General features: G+C 37.5%; 1 protein-coding gene across 1 annotated transcript in view; it reads left to right on the forward strand.

The window, feature by feature from the left end:
- The window catches only part of LOC126474555 (synaptotagmin-5), a 258676-nt gene extending 241831 nt beyond the window's left edge, over positions 1–16845 (forward strand). Inside the window, exon 8 of the mRNA XM_050102030.1 lies at positions 16492–16845. Within this exon, the coding sequence (XP_049957987.1) occupies positions 16492–16650 (159 nt within the window). The 3' untranslated portion in view covers positions 16651–16845. The remainder of the gene's footprint in view (positions 1–16491) is intronic.
- The last annotated feature ends 2395 nt before the right edge of the window (positions 16846–19240 follow it).

A 19240-nucleotide genomic window follows, 5' to 3' on the forward strand; every position in this document is an offset into this window, starting at 1 on the left:
TTCTATAATTCTTCTAGAGTCACCACTTGCAATGAACAGCATGTAAGCTGCAGATGCCATCAGCCTGCTTTCATGTAACTTCTGTAGTATGGAATCCAGTGCCACATCCTAAAACTCTGGACCACATACTGATCCCTGCAGACAGCCTTTTGTTATTGTCTTCGTTATTTTCTTTCCTGGGAATGTTGAAGAAGCATGTCACCTGTGGCAATAATCTCTCAGGCAGTTATACAATGCTCCTGGACACTTCAGATCCATAAGTCAACCAAAGAAAGACAGCCACCATATGTAATTAAAAGTGCCAGCAATATTAATGATCACTGTTAGAGTGTACTTAGAATGAGTATCTGTTGCGAGCAAAAGCTTTATTAATTGTGTCTTCAGTTGACCTTCCTTTTCTAAACCCATACTGGTGAGGGCTCACCCCATGTAGCAGTCTGTGATCTTGTAATCTTTTGCATAATAGTTTTTCAAATAGCTTGCCGAGAAGTCTCAAAAGACAAATTGGTCTGTAGAATCTGGTTATCATTGGATCCTTATCTTGTCCTTTATTAATTATTACCAGTTCAGCTTTCTTCCACAGTGCAGGCACCATTCCTTGCAAGAGATACTCATTGCACAGATCACACAAGTAACTATCTAGTTGATCACATAAGACTTGTATTACTTTGGCAGGGATCCCATCCGCTCCTGGAGATTTTTTCTTTTTCAGCCTTAAAATTGTTTGCCTAATTTATTCTTGTGTGAAGGGGTGTACAAATTTATTGTTCCCATATTCTTCCCATAACATTTCCCATAACCTATACCAATCATCCATCTCACCTTCCTCTCCATCATCAGGAATTTTCCATTAGCAGGGCAGCTGACAGTTCCCAACTTTCTGTTACTGCCCCATCATTCCTTTTGTGCATGGGTAAGACTGTTGGTGACTGTATTTTCTCGCAGACTATTTTATATGGTACACCTCAGAGATAGGTTTCTAAGTTAGCCTCCATGAATTTCTTCCATCATTCCATTTTTGTTTTCCACAACTCTTACATTGTTTAACATACCTGTATCTATGCAACATTCAGACTCTTTCTTCTTGAGTCATGCTGCTCTGTTGTAGCTTCCTGGCTCATCTTGTTTCACATCTTAATTTCTGCAGTACCTCAGTCCAGATGCAAGGTCCTCCCTTAGAATGACACCTGCCGATAGATATTGATTCCTCCATTGCTGTAAGTATAGCCACTGTCAGTTCTTGTGTTTTAACATCTACATCACCACCCAACAATGGAATTGTTGGACACTAAAACACTCTTCTTAGTTCTTCCCTGTTAGCATTCTTGATCTTATATTTGGACCTTACACACATTTTTGCTGTGGCATCTTGGATTTCCCTTCCAGTGATGGTGTAGTGTGCGATATTGTGGTCACTCATTGTCATTCAACTTGCAACTTTCCAGCCCTTCATATGGCATGCCACTGCCATATTTGCTATGGTGATGTTGATATTGACATTGACATTGCTCCGACCCTCCTTCATAGGCTGGCAGATTGTCAGATGCATTCAATACCTGTAGGTTGAGTTCCACAACGGCTTCTTCTAGTTGTCAGTCAGTTGGCTATGTCAAAATATTGACCTTGCATGTGCATCAACATAATACACAAGAGGCTTAGTTCATCCTTGGTAATTAATATCCTTTAGTGTTAGCAGATAGTCATTGATCTTATCACTAAATTGAAAACACTGGACACCTGGATGCAACTTGCTGCCATAGGACATTCCCTTGTGTGACTTCATGGGCAGTTATTGGCATAATGGGGATCTTTCCTGCCTTCATGTATGGCTCTTGGATTTATAATGCATCTAACTGCAACTGTTCTGTCACACTTCTAGCCTCATGCAATACGCTGACACTTCTCATTGCATTAAGCTTTTCTATCTTTGCCTCCATTAGAGGTGATGGGTATACATCCAACTGTCTTGCCCCACTTGCCTGTAACTATAGAATATATGACCATGTGTCATCACAAAGTGGTTGTACAAAGTATCCAAGAAGAATGATTCATTTCTTCTGGCAGAAACCTGCTTCAATAACTTCTCCAGTTTTTTCCACTTTTGTTGGCAGATTTGCAGATTTTTCACTCTGAAATGGATTCTATCTATGAAATCAGGTACAGGAAAAGTAATATATTCCCCTTCTAGATGTACTGTAAAGCCACTTTAGAAGCTTTCCTTCGTCAGTTCATCTTCAAGGTTCTGCATGTACATTGTCATTCTGAGTGTCTTTGCATTTGTGTCCTCTGGGATGTCATACAGTATCCCTAAAGGCCTCTTTCTCCTAGGTTGTTCACAAATCAGTGTCTCTTGCACCTTTTTGTTGTTCATTATCTTTCTCATGTCACTTTGTGTAGCAGTTTCCACAATGACTACATTAATGGTTTGCTTGATCTTCCTTATACAAATTTTCTCTTTGGTGTGGTTTATTAAAGTCATTAGTTTTTGTTGCACTATATTTGCATCTTCATTTGTTCTTGACTTTATGAACAGTGTATTTTGCTGCATTGTTTGTGCTGACACTATTTTAGCTGCAGAAACTGTTTCCGTTACATTTCTACTATGTGGTGTCTTTAGCACTGCTCCTGCTTACGTTTTTCCTGGTTTTTGTGAATTTTCTCTACAACTTTTGTTTTCTTTTTGTAATTGTTCCAACCTGCCAATTAAAAACATCTGCTGTATTGCCCACTGTGATATTTTCTTCTTTAATTCCACTTTCAATTCACTTGCTGTTGCCTGTGTCATCTTTTACCCATTAAATTCATATTCAGTAAATATCATCAAGTCTTCATATCACTGTTGTATATTCACAGTTTCTTTTATTGTTGCAGTTTTCACTTTGGCATTATCATTTAAATTAGCTGTGTCAGTCGCCATTGTTCCTTTCTGTGTAGCTATCCAGTAGTGCCACACTGTAGTGCATGGCTTCTCCACATTACGCTGCACCACTGACTTACTTACATCGCTTTCTGCTGAGTCGCCAGAACCAGTGTCATACGCACTGGATGTGGCTTGTTTTGCCTTGCCTCACACCAGTCGTCGCTCATTGGGCCCGCAGAGCAGCTGGCAACGGAAGTGGCAGCAGCAGCGTGTAACTGACACTGCGCTGTGGTCCACTTGCCTCTCCTCAGCTGGCGCAGCACAAGTGCCGGTGTGCACTCTGCACCAATGAGAGTGACGATCTCTCCATGCTGGCAGTAATCGATCCCAATTATAACTTTAATTCACTCACCTTGCCCTGTTTACACATAACAAAACATAAATGCACGCTTGAATAATTCACACTTCCACTACTTGTGAGTACAGGAACCACTTGACACACGAAAACACCATTTGAACATGGAGCCGATGTCAAGATACAACCAATCCAGCAGCCGTCTTGCCAAATGGGTAACTTCAACCTGGTGCATTGGTAAGGTGATTGCCTCAATGCTCAAAGTCATTTTGCCTACTTGGCATACCAATTCTGGATTGTATGGCCTTTGAACAGAAACTTTTTGATTGCCCCTTGTATAAACAATGTTTGCTGCAGAGGCAAAATACATGAATGTGCAAGTTTTAGACTTTAAAATAGTTAACACAGGATATATACACAGTGATCAATCCTTATTGCAACCAGCTGATGGGGAATTTTTTTCCCGCCAACTGTGAGGATTTATTGTGAGTTGAAATCTTTCCCAAGTAGCACATGTTTGTCAGGCAATGCAATAAAGTGTATTGAGTGAAAGCACTTCATGTAAAATGGGGAAATACAGGTATTCTGTTCACCAAAGAGTATTCATGTATTATTCACACATGTGCACAGAATCAGCCTGTGCTGTAAGGAGGTTATTTCAAGAGGAATATCCTGATGTTCACATTTTTAATTAGAATCCAGTTCATCAACTGATAAATAAATTTCATGAAATGGGACGTGTTCCTGATAGGAAACATAAACAATCATGTATAGGACTCACAGAAGAATCTCTGGATAACATAGCACATACTCTGGAAAGGTCTCATAGAAAATCAGTTTGACATCTTTTTCAGCACATGGGGATTTCCTACAGCTCTGTTCAAATGGCTCTGGAGTTACTGATATTACATCCCTATAAAATACTGTAGTGCAAGAACTTGAATTGGGTGACACTGAAAAAAGTTGTGGTTTTGTGATAGGATTTTGAATAGGGTGCATGATGGAGAAAATGACCCTAACCTACCCTTGTTTTTGTATGTATCACAATTCCACCTAAGTGGGTATGTTAATTCACAAAATAACCATTATTGGAGTTCTGATATGCCTAATATATTACACAAGTAATCTCCGCATGATCAGTAAAGAGGAGTACAGTGTGCTATTAGCATTGAGAGAACAACAGGCCCTTTTTTCCAGGAACCAGTTAACATTTAGAGGTATGTTGCAAACTGTTTGCAGCCTTTTGTGACTAATTAGAGAACATTTTTTCACGAGCCCTCAGTATGACTTTGCAACTGCACATACAGCCAACTTTTCATTACAGGAAATGGTTTGACTTTTTCAAGTTAGAGTTGTCACTAACATCATATGGCTTCCTTGTTCCCCCAATTTATCTGCCTGCAGTTTTTACCTCTGGTGACATTAAACGAGAAAATGTGCATAGCAAATCCACACACTTTATACAAACTTAAAACTAACATTCATCAAGAAATTGCTGCCATTTTTCAGAGGAAACTGCAGAATGTAATGAACAATTTCCTAATCAGGTGTCATAAATGCTGGGACAATGAGGCGAAGCAGTTCTGTTATCTTCTTGCTTAATATACATCAGTAATTTACATCTCTTTTTATGTGTTTATGGTACATATGTTAGAAATAGCTTATACGACAAACTGTACTGTGTTTACTGTTGACCTCCTGTCAGCTGCATCATGGATGCAGCAGCCCAGCCTCACATGCTGGTCGCATGCCATGAAAGCGGTTGCATTAACGATTGATCACCCTGAAGAAAGCTGATTACCTGAAAGTCTAATACACACCTATTTCCACAATTTAGCTGATAATTAATTATCAATATGTGTCCCACAAACAAATACTGTTTGTATATAAAATTGAATTTTTAACTCATAGCTTTACAACTAACTGCCCACAGTATTTGTTCTTTATACATTTAATATCTGCAGAGCCAGAGATACCAAACCAGGCTCTTAGGAATGGTCACTAAAATGTGGGATTACTGCCTAGACAAGCAATGTTAACTGTCATTGAATCAATAACATACAAAATCAAAGAAATTATCAAAGTTAATCATCGTTAAATCAATAATACACAAAAATCAAATAAATGGTTAGAGATTCAGAGACTTGTGATGGGAGAGATGGATGGAATTTGTTTTTATTCGCTCATAAGGTTTAACACACTGTCATCTTTGGAAATTAATCTATAGCTCAAATGTAAAAGGGTAAGCAAAGAACAGCCCAAAGACCAATAAAGGAGCCACCATAACTTACTTGGAAATATCCAGAGAAATCAGTTATTTCTGAATCACATAGGCCACTGTTGGATTTGAATCAAAATCATATGAAATATGAACTTGATGTCTTTCAATAGCACTGTGTCATTTTTTTAAATGGAAAATGTAATTATTTCTGGAAACCTATTGACATGAGTTCATTGTATCTTTGCAAGCAGGCCATTCACCTTCTTGACATTTCAAAATATCTCCACTTGACTTAAAGTCAAAAAATATATGTCTGTACAAATGAGATCTCACCTTTCTCATAGTGACTGACAGTACCTAATTATTCACACATGTTAAAAATGTACAAGCTTAACAGGATGAACCATTTTGGTTTAAACTAAAGCTTCTTGTGAATGAGTACTCTGTAATTCATTGTGGTGGCTACAATACCTTTCTCGTTTAGTCACTGGATATTTTGTTTGTAAAGCAAACTTCCACTAGCCCATGATTTTCTTGAAAGATCTTGCAGTTGCATTCATAACTTATCAAAATATCCACACTACTCCAGTATTTACTTGTGGCAAACATAAGTCATAAAAAGTCTCAGTCCTATTATGCTCAACCTTTGAAGCATTGAGAAAGCTCCAGGTTGTCATCAACTGTATTCGTATTGTATACAGGATGATTTCTTCCACTGTGTACAAACTCTAGGGATTGGTCAATGAGAGGGTATGGAACAAAAAATGTGTAATGATCTTACATCCAGAAATGCATGGTTTCCATGCTGTAGACCATTTATTCAAACATACTTTGTGACAGGGAGTGTACCATGCAGCCACAGTTACAGTGTGCATAGCTTCCTCCTAGAGGGTGGTACTGTTCCTCATATGTCATGCCCTAGTGCCCTCTCCTGCCATAGTAATTGTCAGTATGTCTGATTCCCTTCTCTTGCAGACTCATCTTGTAGTGGATGTTATACATCATTGTGCACAATGGTTTCGTTTTTGAATTGAGAGCTTGCTGACATCGTGTTTACTTACAGAAAGGCAAATGGCTATGAGCAGTGGGCAGCAAGGTTGTATCAGGAGACCTATCCCAGCTGACAACAACTACAACATTCAGAGTTTGCTATAGTGTTCCACCATTTTTCTGAGACAGGGTCATTTCAGGAAGAAGGAAATCATGAAGCACATACCCGAAATGTTCGGACACCACACTTGGAGTAAAATCTGATTAAAACTGTAGAAGGCAACTGCTGTGTCAGTATCAGGCAGTTGGTCTGCCAGTACAGAGAGCCAGATGACAGTGTGGAACATGCTCTGTGACAATTGTTACTATCCTTATCATTTACAGAATGTGCAGGACTTACTAGCAACAGGTTTTCTGCATGAGGAGCAGTTTTGTCACTGGTCTCTTCACCAGGCAACCACAGTTCTGGGATTTGTGTCACCCATCCTTTTCAGAGATGAGGTCATCTTCAAGAAGAGTGGTACCTTCAATTTTCATAACAGTCATCTATGGGATAGTACACAGAACTCTCATGGTATGGTGACAGCAAATCATCAGTATCTGTACAGCTGGAATGTGTGGGCTGGGATAATTGGCAACTATATTGGACCAGTCCGCTTTCCATGTCACCTAACAAACAGGAACTATGAGGGTGGTTTGGAGAGTTCTCAGAACAGAGCAGAAAAGAAGTACTTACATCACTGAAACATTTTTTTTTATTTTTCAATGTAGCCCCCTTGTAGATAATTGTACTTGGTCCAATGATGTTCCAGTGCCTTCATCCCATCTCAAAAACGAGTTTCCTCCATGTCTACAAAATAGTTGTCAACTCCGGCTATCAGTTCTTCATTTGAAGTGAATCTTCATCCATCAAGAAAAATTTTCAGTTTTTGGAAGAGATGGAAGTCTAATGGAGCCATATCAGGTGATAATGTGGGTGTGGCAACAATTCATACCTTAGTTTGTGTAATTTTTCCATAGTGACAGCACGTGTGGGGGTGCACATTGTCTTGATGGAAGATGACTTTCTTCCTTATTAAACCTGGCCTTTTTTCACATACCTTTTGTTGCAATTTGTCCAGGACGTTAGCATAGTATTCTCCAGTAATTGTTACCCCAGTGGGGAGATAATCTACAAACAGAATCCCCTTCACATCCCAGAATGCTGAAGACATGATCTTTCCCGCTGAAGGAATTGTCTTTGCTTTCTTTGGTGGCAGAGAATCAGCATGTTTCCACTGCTTTGTCTGTTGTTTTGTGTCTGGGGTATAGTAGTGCACCCAAGTTTCATCTTTGGTCACAAACTGGCACAAAAAATCTTGATCGTTTCTCCTACAATGGGCGAAATATTGTTCCGATATGTCCATTCTCATGCGTTTTTGATCCAGCGTCAAGAGTAGCAGCACCCATCTTGCAGCTAATTTTTTCATTTCTAATTCTTCAGTTAAAATGTGATATACCCCTTCAGATGACATCTGGCAAGCATGAGGAATTTCACGCACTTTCAATCGATGATACTCCATGGCCATTTTGTGCACTTTTGCAATGATTTCTGGAGTAGCGACACACCTTGGCCGACCACTGTGTTGATAATCATCTAAACTCTCTCTACCAAATCTAAATTCATTTGTCCACTTGACAACAGTTGAATATGAAGGAGCAGAGTCCCCCAATGTATTCTGGAAAGTGGCATGAATGTACTTTGCTTTCATAGCTTTCTTTACGAAGTGCTTAATCACTGCTCAAATCTCAATTTTTTCCTCCTTCGCAAATCACTATGCAGGAACAACAACAGAGCCATGTCACCACCACAGTTCTCTTCCAAGAGCATTGACATGGCATGTGTTTACAGGCAATAGTCCAACGAATATCACGTGAACAACTCATTGCACTATCACTGACCTCTCGTGGTGATTCCGAGAACTTTTCAAACCACCCTCGTATCAATTTTTCTTGTTGGTGACTTTGCCTCCCCTGCTCAAAGAAGTGCCATTGATGATTCAAAGGGTTATGTGGCTGCTACATGACAAAGCTCCAGCCCACTTCACCATTAATGTCTGGACACATCTCAGTCATGTCTTCCCTGGTCAATAGATTGGACAAGGGGGTCCAGTTGCACAGCCTTCTCTTTCAGCAGATCTCAACCCATGTGATTTCTGGTTATGGGGCTATCTTAGAGGTATTGTGTATGCAGAGCCCATTCCAGATGTGTAGACAATGGAGCAGTGTATCCATGCTGCCTTGAACACTGTTCAGATGCAGCCTCGCTGATGTGAAAGTTTGAAACAGAACATGCTACAGTGCATACACACACGTGTTGAGGCACATGGAAGCCATTTTCAACAAATACTGTAACTGTGGCTGCATGGTACACCACATATTAGATCACAGTCTCTGTAACAATGCATGATTGGAAAAATAGTCTCTAGCAAGGAAACCGCACATTTCCAGACATAAGTTCATTAGACCCTTTTTGTTGCATATCCTTCATTGATCAATCTCTAGAGTTTGCACACGGTGGAAAAAGTCAACCTGTAGGGAGGCGGAACACACTAATGCAGAGTGGATGGGTAACAGAAACCTGAAGCAATTGAGGCATGAATAATATTGCACCTCCTGATTCACGTTGAAGGACATAATTTAGTAATACATTTGACTGAGAATATGGCTGATGTCTACAAAATGAGGGTACCACATGCTTTCAAGCATGTAACATAGAATGAATATATGATGGTCTTTAGAGAGATGGATTAAACACTGATTGGCCTTAAATAAATGACAAGTTTACATAAAAAATTATTGTCTTACTAAAAGGTACATGCACTTATGGTTACTTTTCGACGAAGTCACTGTAAGCACATTCTTCATGGCAGTATCCTTATAACATAATACTGTACATTTATTGTTCAAGCAAACACAAAACATAGCTAGAGAGCTTCCCACCACAAGATATTAGCAACTGAGAAGTAACACAACTTTAGATTTGCAGGCAGCAAAACTAAATAAGTTTATAAAAAGTAAAGAATAGTTATAAAATCTTGTTTTGTATTATTGAAGAACAGATTACTTATATAAATGAATAGTTACCTTAGTGGTGCATAATGGTATTTTAAGCACCTTTGATCAAATGAAGTTTAACACCATTCTGATATCAGAATCAGAATATTTTTGTCATTCTGTACCATTAGTAAGAGTCATACTATGGTCATATTGTGCTTTCACTAACATCAAGCAGCCAACTCATATCTCAGCCTTTATTACGAAAATCTAAATTCCTGGTTAGAAGTGTACCTTTATTCCTATTATGAACAATGGCTTTACACAACACTAATGATATAAACAAAATATAGAAAATAATTATATACTTTCAAAGCACAGCGTAAACCACAATGAAATGTATTGCCCTCTTTTTTGATCAGAGATGAGAGAATTGAAATGTCCTAACTGATTGAAAAGTATACCAACACCTATTCCATATTCTGTTGCACCAGAAATGTAATTTTTTCACAAATAAAATGTACATGTGGAAATGTTAGTAATGAAACAGTTAATGACAATAATATTTTGGGAGAATGAATCTTGTGGTACCCTCATTTTGTAGACATCAGCCATATTCTCAGTCAAATGTATTACTAAATTATGTCCTTCAACGTGAATCAGGAGGTGCAATATTATTCATGCCTCAATTGCTTCAGGTTTCTGTTACCCATCCACTCTGCATTGGATATTACAAGATTCTGTCATCCATTTTCTTGGCATAGTTTCTATTTTTGTGATTTCTCTTCCTAAAAAAATTACTCTTATATGATGTCTATGATCCTATCAAAGATTAAAACTTCCTTCATCAGAGAAAACAGCTCTAGTAAGACCTGACTTGTAGATTTGCTGTTCAGCTCCCTACATCAAATGATGACCATAATGTAAAATCTAAGGATGAATGATCAGACATGCACAGATTACACTTTAAATACATTATAGTTTGTCACTGAGTACAACATAATTATTATTAATAATAATAATAAATAGTTTATTTGCCTAATAATGACTTTTACAGTTGTGGACATAGTCCATATACAAACATACAAATGTTACCAAGAGTTTAGAAATAAAGATGCATTATATGCAACAACATTAAAAATCCTTGATGGAGTACAAACATTTGTTGTTGTTGTTGTGGTCTACAGTCCTGAGACTGGTTTGATGCAGCTCTCCATGCTACTCTATCCTGTGCAAGCTTTTTCATCTCCCAGTACCTACTGCAACCTACATCCTTCTGAATCCGCTTAGTGTATTCATCTCTTGGTCTCCCTCTACGATTTTTACCCTCCACGCTGCCCTCCAATACTAAATTGGTGATCCCTTGATGCCTAAGAACATGATTAGATTAGATTAGATTAGATTAATACTAGTTCCATGGATCATGAATACGATATTTCGTAATGATGTGGAACGAGTCGAATTTTCCAATACATGACATAATTAGGTTAATTTAACAACATACTTAAGTTAATATAACAACCGATCCCTTCTTCTGGTCAAGTTGTGCCACAAACTTCTCTTGTCCCCAATCCTATTCAATACTTCCTCATTAGTTATGTGATCTACCCATCTAATCTTCAGCATTCTTCTGTAGCACCACATTTCGAAAGCTTCTATTCTCTTCTTGTCCAAACTATTTATCGTCCATGTTTCACTTCCATACATGGCTACACTCCATACGAATACTTTCAGAAATGACTTCCTGACACTTAAATCAATACTGGATGTTAACAAATTTCTCTTCTTCAGAAATGCTTTCCTTGCCATTGCCAGCCTACATTTTATATCCTCTCTACTTCGACCATCATCAGTTATTTTGCTCCCCAAATAGCAAAACTCCTTTACTACTTTAAGTGCCTCATTTCCTAATCTAATTCCCTCAGCATCACCCGACTTAATTAGACTACATTCCATTATCCTTGTTTTGCTTTTGTTGATGTTCATCTTATATCCTCCTTTCAAGACACTGTCCATTCCATTCAACTGCTCTTCCAAGTCCTTTGCTGTCTCTGACAGAATTACAATGTCATCGGCGAACCTCAAAGTTTTTATTTCTTCTCCATGAATTTTAATACCTACTCCGAATTTTTCTTTTGTTTCCTTTACTGCCTGCTCAATATACAGATTGAACAACATCGGGGAGAGGCTACAACCCTGTCTTACTCCCTTCCCAACCACTGCTTCCCTTTCGTGTCCCTCGACTCTTATAACTGCCATCTGGTTTCTGTACAAATTGTAAATAGCCTTTCGCTCCCTGTATTTTACCCCTGCCACCTTTAGAATTTGAAAGAGAGTATTCCAGTCAACGTTGTCAAAAGCTTTCTCTAAGTCTACAAATGCTAGAAACATAGGTTTGCCTTTCCTTAATCTTTCTTCTAAGATAAGTCGTAAGGTCAGTATTGCCTCACGTGTTCCAGTGTTTCTACGGAATCCAAACTGATCTTCCCCAAGGTTGGCTTCTACTAGTTTTTCCATTCGTCTGTAAAGAATTCGTGTTAGTATTTTGCAGCTGTGACTTATTAAGCTGATAGTTTGGTAATTTTCACATCTGTCAACACCTGCTTTCTTTGGGATTGGAATTATTATATTCTTCTTGAAGTCTGAGGGTATTTCGCCTGTTTCATACATCTTGCTCACCAGATGGTAAAGTTTTGTCAGGACTGGCTCTCCCACGGCCGTCAGTAGTTCCAATGGAATATTGTCTACTCCGGGGGCCTTGTTTCGACTCAGGTCTTTCAGTGCTCTGTCAAACTCTTCACGCAGTATCATATCTCCCATTTCATCTTCATCTACATCCTCTTCCATTTCCATAATATTGTCCTCAAGTACATCGCCCTTGTATAGACCCTCTATATACTCCTTCCACCTTTCTGCTTTCCCTTCTTTGCTTAGAACTGGGTTTCCATCTGAGCTCTTGATATTCATACAAGTCGTTCTCTTATCTCCAAAAGTCTCTTTAATTTTCCTGTAGGCGGTATCTATCTTACCCCTAGTGAGATAGGCCTCTACATCCTTACATTTGTCCTCTAGCCATCCCTGCTTAGCCATTTTGCACTTCCTGTCGATCTCATTTTTGAGACGTTTGTATTCCTTTTTGCCTGTTTCACTTACTGCATTTTTATATTTTCTCCTTTCATCAATTAAATTCATCAATTAAATTAAATTAAACATTTATCAATTAAACATTTATCAATTAACAATTGCTTTAATTTTGTCTGAAATACTTTTCCACTTAACAGTTTTATATTATTTAACAGACTGTTATAAAAATGTCTTCCAGCAGAAAATAGACAATGATCTGTTGCTCTTTTATTACTAAATTTTATGTGGTAATGTTCTCTTTTTCTTGTATTATAATTATGGATTTCACTATCGGAAATGAAATGAGCATTTGGCGTCATTGGCTGGGAGGCCCCTTACGCGGCAGGTCTGGCTGCCATGGTGCAGGTCTTATTACATTCAACGCCACACTGGGCAACCTGCGTGCCGGATGGGGATGAAATGATGATGAAGACAACACAACACCCAGTCCCTGAGTGAAGAAAATCCCCAAGCTAGCCAGGAATCAAACCCAGGCCCCTTAGGATGGCAGACCGTCACACTGACCATTCAGCTATCGGGGCAGACATTTAACTATTGATTACTTTATGCGTCATATTTTCTTTTACAAACAGTAAAGTTCTGAGAATATACAATGCGTATGCTGTTAGTATGTTATACTTCTCTGCAGGACTGATGTTTACTAATACTAGCTATTGTCCTAATTGCTCCTTTCTGGGCTCTGAAAGTCTCTCAATGTATACTGTTGGTGCCCCACCCCAAATCTCGATACCATATTGTAGATGGGAGTGTATAATTCCAAAATAGACTTGTCTTAAGACAAGTGGCACTATTATGCTAGAATGGCATTTTAGCAGGTAGGTGTTACAGGAGACGTCTTTTACACATGTAGCTGTGTACTCATTCCATGTAAGATGTTCATCTACTACAATACCCAGGAATTTATGTTTTTCAATTGTTTCAATTGACAACTAGCTCAGTATACACTTGTCTTGATTTATAATTTAGCAGAAACTCCATCAGAATTGTCTTGTCCTTATTTAGTGCCAATTTGTTTTTTGTGAGATATTCTGTGATGTGGCTAATGTTCTGTGTTATTTTGTACTGCTAACTGTTTTGTAGAGTCCTAACTTATGAAGGAGGTATCATTGGCATAATTTACTAGGTTTGAATTTTGAGAAATTACTATATCTTTGATGTACAATAAACATAAAAGGCCCGATAGTGCTTCCCTGAGGGACACCACAGTTAAGAATTTTATAAGATGATTTTACTGTTTGTTATGTCCCCCAGTTGTATGATACAGGTTAACACATTGTCTCCTGTCCCCCATAAGCTTCTAATTTGTATAGAAGAACAGAATGATTTACAAAGGCAAATGCCTTGGATGGGTCTAAAAAGGTGACAATAACTTTGTTTCCATCATCAAGTTTATTCAATACTGAAAACTGTAGCTACCGTTGTTATTGTAGACTTGCCTTTCCTGAAACAATGCTGAGAGCTTTTTAATAGATTGTACTTGTAGAAAAATGATTCAAGTTGATCAGGAAGTAACCTTTCCAACAATTTACTAAGTATTGATGTCAATGAAATAGACCTATAATTTTGTATATCGATAGTTATTGCCTTTTTATGCACTGGTCTTATTTCAGTGACTTTTAACAAGTGAGGAAATGACCCCTGACAGAGAGAGCTTTACAGTGTTCACTAATATACAGAAGCCAACTCTGTTTCAACAATGGGTTTGACACCTCTCTCCTGTGAATAATTATATTTTATGGTACCAGTATAATTATTCACAGTTCGAAGTAGAGAGGATATAAAATGTAGACTGGCAATGGCAAGGAAAGCGTTTCTGAAGAAGAGAAATTTGTTAACATCGAGTATAGATTTAAGTGTCAGGAAGTCGTTTCTGAAATTATTTGTATGGAGTGTAGCCATGTACGGAAGTGAAACATGGACGATAAATAGTTTAGACAAGAAGAGAATAGAAGCTTTTTAAATGTGGTGCTACAGAAGAATGCTGAAGATTAGATGCGTAGATCACATAACTAATGAGGAAGTATTGAATAGGAATGGGGAGAAGAGAAGTTTGTGGCACAACTTGACTAGAAGAAGGGATCGGTTGGTAGGACATGTGTTGAGGCATCAAGGGATCACCAATTTAGTATTGAAGGGCAGCGTGGAGGGTAAAAATCACAGAGGGAGACAAAGAGATGAATACACTAAGCAGATTCAGAAGGATGTAGGTTGCAGTAGGTACTGGGAGATGAAGAAGCTTGCACAGGATAGAGTAGCATGGGGAGCTGCATCAAACCAGTCTCAGGACTGAAGACCACAACAACAACAACAACATGGTACCAGTATATTGGTTTGTGGAATGTACAATGATGACCAACATATATCCATCAAATAAACAAGCTCACATGTCTAAAATTGTATTTATGACCTGAGCTCTGCCAATTGGGCTTAGAATTTTCCTAATTAGGTTATGTTTCCTCCTTTGCAATGAATGATAAGGAGTTTTTTTCCAGGAAATGGAGTCAGTTACTTTCATGCCTTTCTCTTTAAGGCAAACATAGAATTCATCATCCTCTTCGCCATCAGATGACACACCATGATGCTTTCTTCCATTTCTGAACTGTCCTGATGTTCCTCGATTATTTCCACTGCATACGTTTCCCAGTCTTCTTCTGTTACATTGTCAACTGTTTGTGGTACACTTGGCACTACATCTGAAGGACCTGATGAGGAACCCAACACACCAGAAATGTTATTGGGACTCGTGTTACATCCATCAAATACAAGTTCATATTTTCTGTGTCAGTAGACTTATGGAAATCATATTTCTTTCTTGTGCCCATACTGACCTGTAATAAGATGATGATAGTATACTATTATCCACAAACATTCACAGTTATCCATAAAGACAGTCCACATATCAGGTGTAATATATGTAGTTGCATTGCATTTGTGGGATATGCATGTGTATTTGCCAATGCTATTTTAGCGGTAAGTAAGTAACTACAAGTGAAAGACATTCCTACATAAAAGACCTGTATGAAGCATCAAAATCAATAAGCAGACACTATGGACTTAAGTGATAATATGGCCACCTGACATACCTGAGATACAAAATGGCCTCACACAGTCAACCTGAAGTGGGCAACATCACCGCATGACTGGCACTAGTCTTGCAACTAGGTAGAGGAATATAAAAGGGGGCAGCTTGGTCTGCACATGCATAGGCTGCCTGTTACAAGAATACATAGCTTTGTATCTGAGAGATCCTGTGCGACCATTAGACTGTCAGTGTGTGATAGTTTAGCTTTCTTTTATAGGTAAAAAGGTCATAAAGGGTCATGGTCTTGTGTCGTCATCTTTTTCCCTTTGTTCTTCTTGGTAATTAATCTTGTTACTTTTTTTATTGTGTCCTTTTAATTTATTTTCTACTTTTCTTTGAATTTTTATTTTCCTCATCCTTATTGTTTATACTAACTCTTTGATATTTGTTTTGTGTAGTTAAAACTCTTTACCTAATATCTTCCCCTGTCTTTTGGCCGTACTCTCTTACAGTATTTCACTGTGTATCAGATTTCACTGTGTTACATATTACACTTCATTGTTGATTTCCAGCATACTCTAAGCTTTTGCATCTCTTCCAGATAGATTTTTTATGTGTTTAATGTGCTCACCACCACTGAAAATAAGACCCCTCAGCTTAATATTCAACCACATTTTATTTATGGCTATGACACTATTGCCATACTTTATGTTTCTTTATAACACATTTTCCCGTAAATATGTAACAATACAGAATAGCACAGACAATAGAAGCAAAATTATTAAGGTAAGCATGAACCATTAAGATTTTATCAGTGTAGAACAATAATTGGTTCTTAAGTTTGTTTCTTTATTTTCAACTAGGTATGTGTGATGGACCAAGGCAATGATCTCATTGGACACACTCCACTTCTGGGATGTTGTGTAATTGGTCCACAAGAAGAGGGTCCTGAGCAAGATCATTGGAGAGATATGACCCAAAGTCCACGAAAGGCTGTGGCAATGTGGCACACTCTCAGATAGATATATCAAGACAGGATATCTACCTTCAACATATGATTTCTCACTGGATCAGCAAATATGTATTTTCCCTGAGGGCTATTGTCATGTGGCACTCTCTCAGGTAGATCAATAAGCAGATCTGTTATTATCATACAAATTCTTTTTTTTTTTGTTCTCTCCGTTGCAAGAAACTTAATGTACAAACATTTTAACACACTGTAGAATTCATAGTAAAAGTTAGAAAAGGCTGAGATATCTGGTAACACTTAACTGATTTACACCATCAGTGATTCTATGATGCAAATATCTTGGGGCAATAATACAAAGGCTAGTTCCAAAGTGGGAATTACTCATGTATTATTGCACTTCGCAAAAAGATAAACATTCTTGTACAAATATCACCATCTGACTTAAATTTTAACACATTTGGAAAATGAGTATCGCTTCATTGGTGTGAACAAATGTGTTGTATAGAGAATATTATATTCAATGTGTGTCACAGCTCGCACAATATATTCCCAATAAATGTAATTATCTGTATAGGAATTTAAAAATCAAAGACCAAGGAGAGTGCAGGTCTCAAAATGATGTCAAAAGCAGTCACTTTATGAAGCTAAATTTAACTGCACATCCCCACATTTCAGATTCAACTGTAAGAATAAAGAAATACATTTATAAATTGAAGTTCTGAACTGTATGTGGAAATTTTCAGAGACTGTAATCATTAGCTTCCTCTCTTTCCAGCTATTTTGGCTGTATCTGTTATCCTTTGGAACAAAGGAAGTGAAATGAAATCTGAAAATTAGGAAAAATATCTATTATATTTTGGACATGGTTAGAAAACAAATGTAAATCACATATTGAAATGCTGATTCTACACAATTTATAGAAAAGTCACATTCATAAAGTCAAGGGGGTGCAGGTTTGAAGTTGTAAACATTATAGTCACATTAGATTAAACGTAAGTTTTCCATCAGTATAAAAAACATCAAATTGTAAAAGAAAGTCAAAACTGTACATTACATAAAAAGTAACCTACTTTGACTTCTTTTTGCTTTAGTTTTTTCCCTTGTATACAAAATTGGGGGAAGTATTGCAAAGAAAGGTATTTTTTCCAGTATGGTTTCTTATTTCTGTAGGACTCTTCCCTGTGAAGGGCAATTTGGCATACAAGTGTCAAGGGTCCAAAATCAAAGGGAAAATAGACTTATAATGCAGATACTCACACACCTAAATGGTTCAGTAATTTTTGAGAACATTTCTCGTGGAGATTGGTTCAGTTGACTACCAACATAAACCGTAAACTGAACAACATCGGTGTATAGCTTTAGCAGCCCAATGCAGGAGGATGTAAAAAAACACCAGTTATCTGTAACCAACTTTGTTTCTACTAGCACATGCTATCAAATATACATAATTTACTATTGCAAGCAATCTTTAAATGAGCATTAAAAAAATAATATCTTAATTATTTCATGGATAATGCATAAACAGGTTATGTTTATTGAACTACTTTATGAATATGGTGTACCAAAAAAAAACACTTGGTCAATCTTTTGGGATGGGTTCCTTTAAAAAAAATGTAGTATAAACACCTGTCCACAAATGAATTATACATCTCACAATAGCACATAACCGGCGACCAATTATCAGTTGACAGTAATAACTGACAGTGTCTTCAGCTGATACAAGTGCATCAAAAATTTTCAAAATGGCATTCCCTGGCTTCTATATATTGTGAACCAAACAGATGTTGGAACATAGCACCATTTCAAAAAAAATCATATTTATTTTTATTTTCATATGTACTGATAAATAATATTTGCATTTGGAATGTATCTTGAAAAAATGTTTCTTTTAAGTGTTATCACAGACAAAAGTAAAAAACATTAAAATCAAGCTGGTCCTCCCTTCTATATAGTACCTAATAGTGAGTACATCGTAGATAATATGCAGGAGGCACATTATGCATAATCAAGTATAACAAATATCCATTGTATCACAAGAACATTTGTGAATTGTTGCAGTGGTTAGCACACTGGACTCACATTCAGGACTACGACGGTTCAAACTCGCATCCAGCCATCCTGATTTAAGTTTCCCAAGATTTCCTTTGAAAGGGCTCAATTGATTTCCTTCCTCATCCTTACCTAATCTGATGGAAGTGATGACATTTCTGTTTGGTACTACTCTCCCCCACCTCCCAATAATAATAATAATAATAATATCAACCAACCAACAACAGCATTTAAGACAAAATCAGTTTATCAGCAGGTCAATTGCAGTGTTATCTTCAAACATAGCAATCGGCCATAAACAAATTCAATGATGAACCATTTTTTCAGAACTACATGAACATGATATGTTTCCTTGTTTTGAAATCAGAAAGTTGTCCACAAAGTTTGTCCAAGTATTTCTTATACATCCTGTACAACCCACATGATGCTTTACCGCATATAGTGAAGAATACTTCTTACCACTTTAGTGAAGTGAGGTAAAACTGACAAGTCAGTATGCCTCTTTATGTGCATTAATCTCTGACAGTCAATACTGTTCAGCTTGCACCAATAGTGATGACTATTTTAGTGCAGATTTGTTTGAAAATTTCTTG

The sequence above is a fragment of the Schistocerca serialis genome, chromosome 4 (genome assembly GCF_023864345.2).
Source record: "Schistocerca serialis cubense isolate TAMUIC-IGC-003099 chromosome 4, iqSchSeri2.2, whole genome shotgun sequence".
In the NCBI taxonomy this organism is placed as follows: Eukaryota; Metazoa; Arthropoda; class Insecta; order Orthoptera; family Acrididae; genus Schistocerca; species Schistocerca serialis.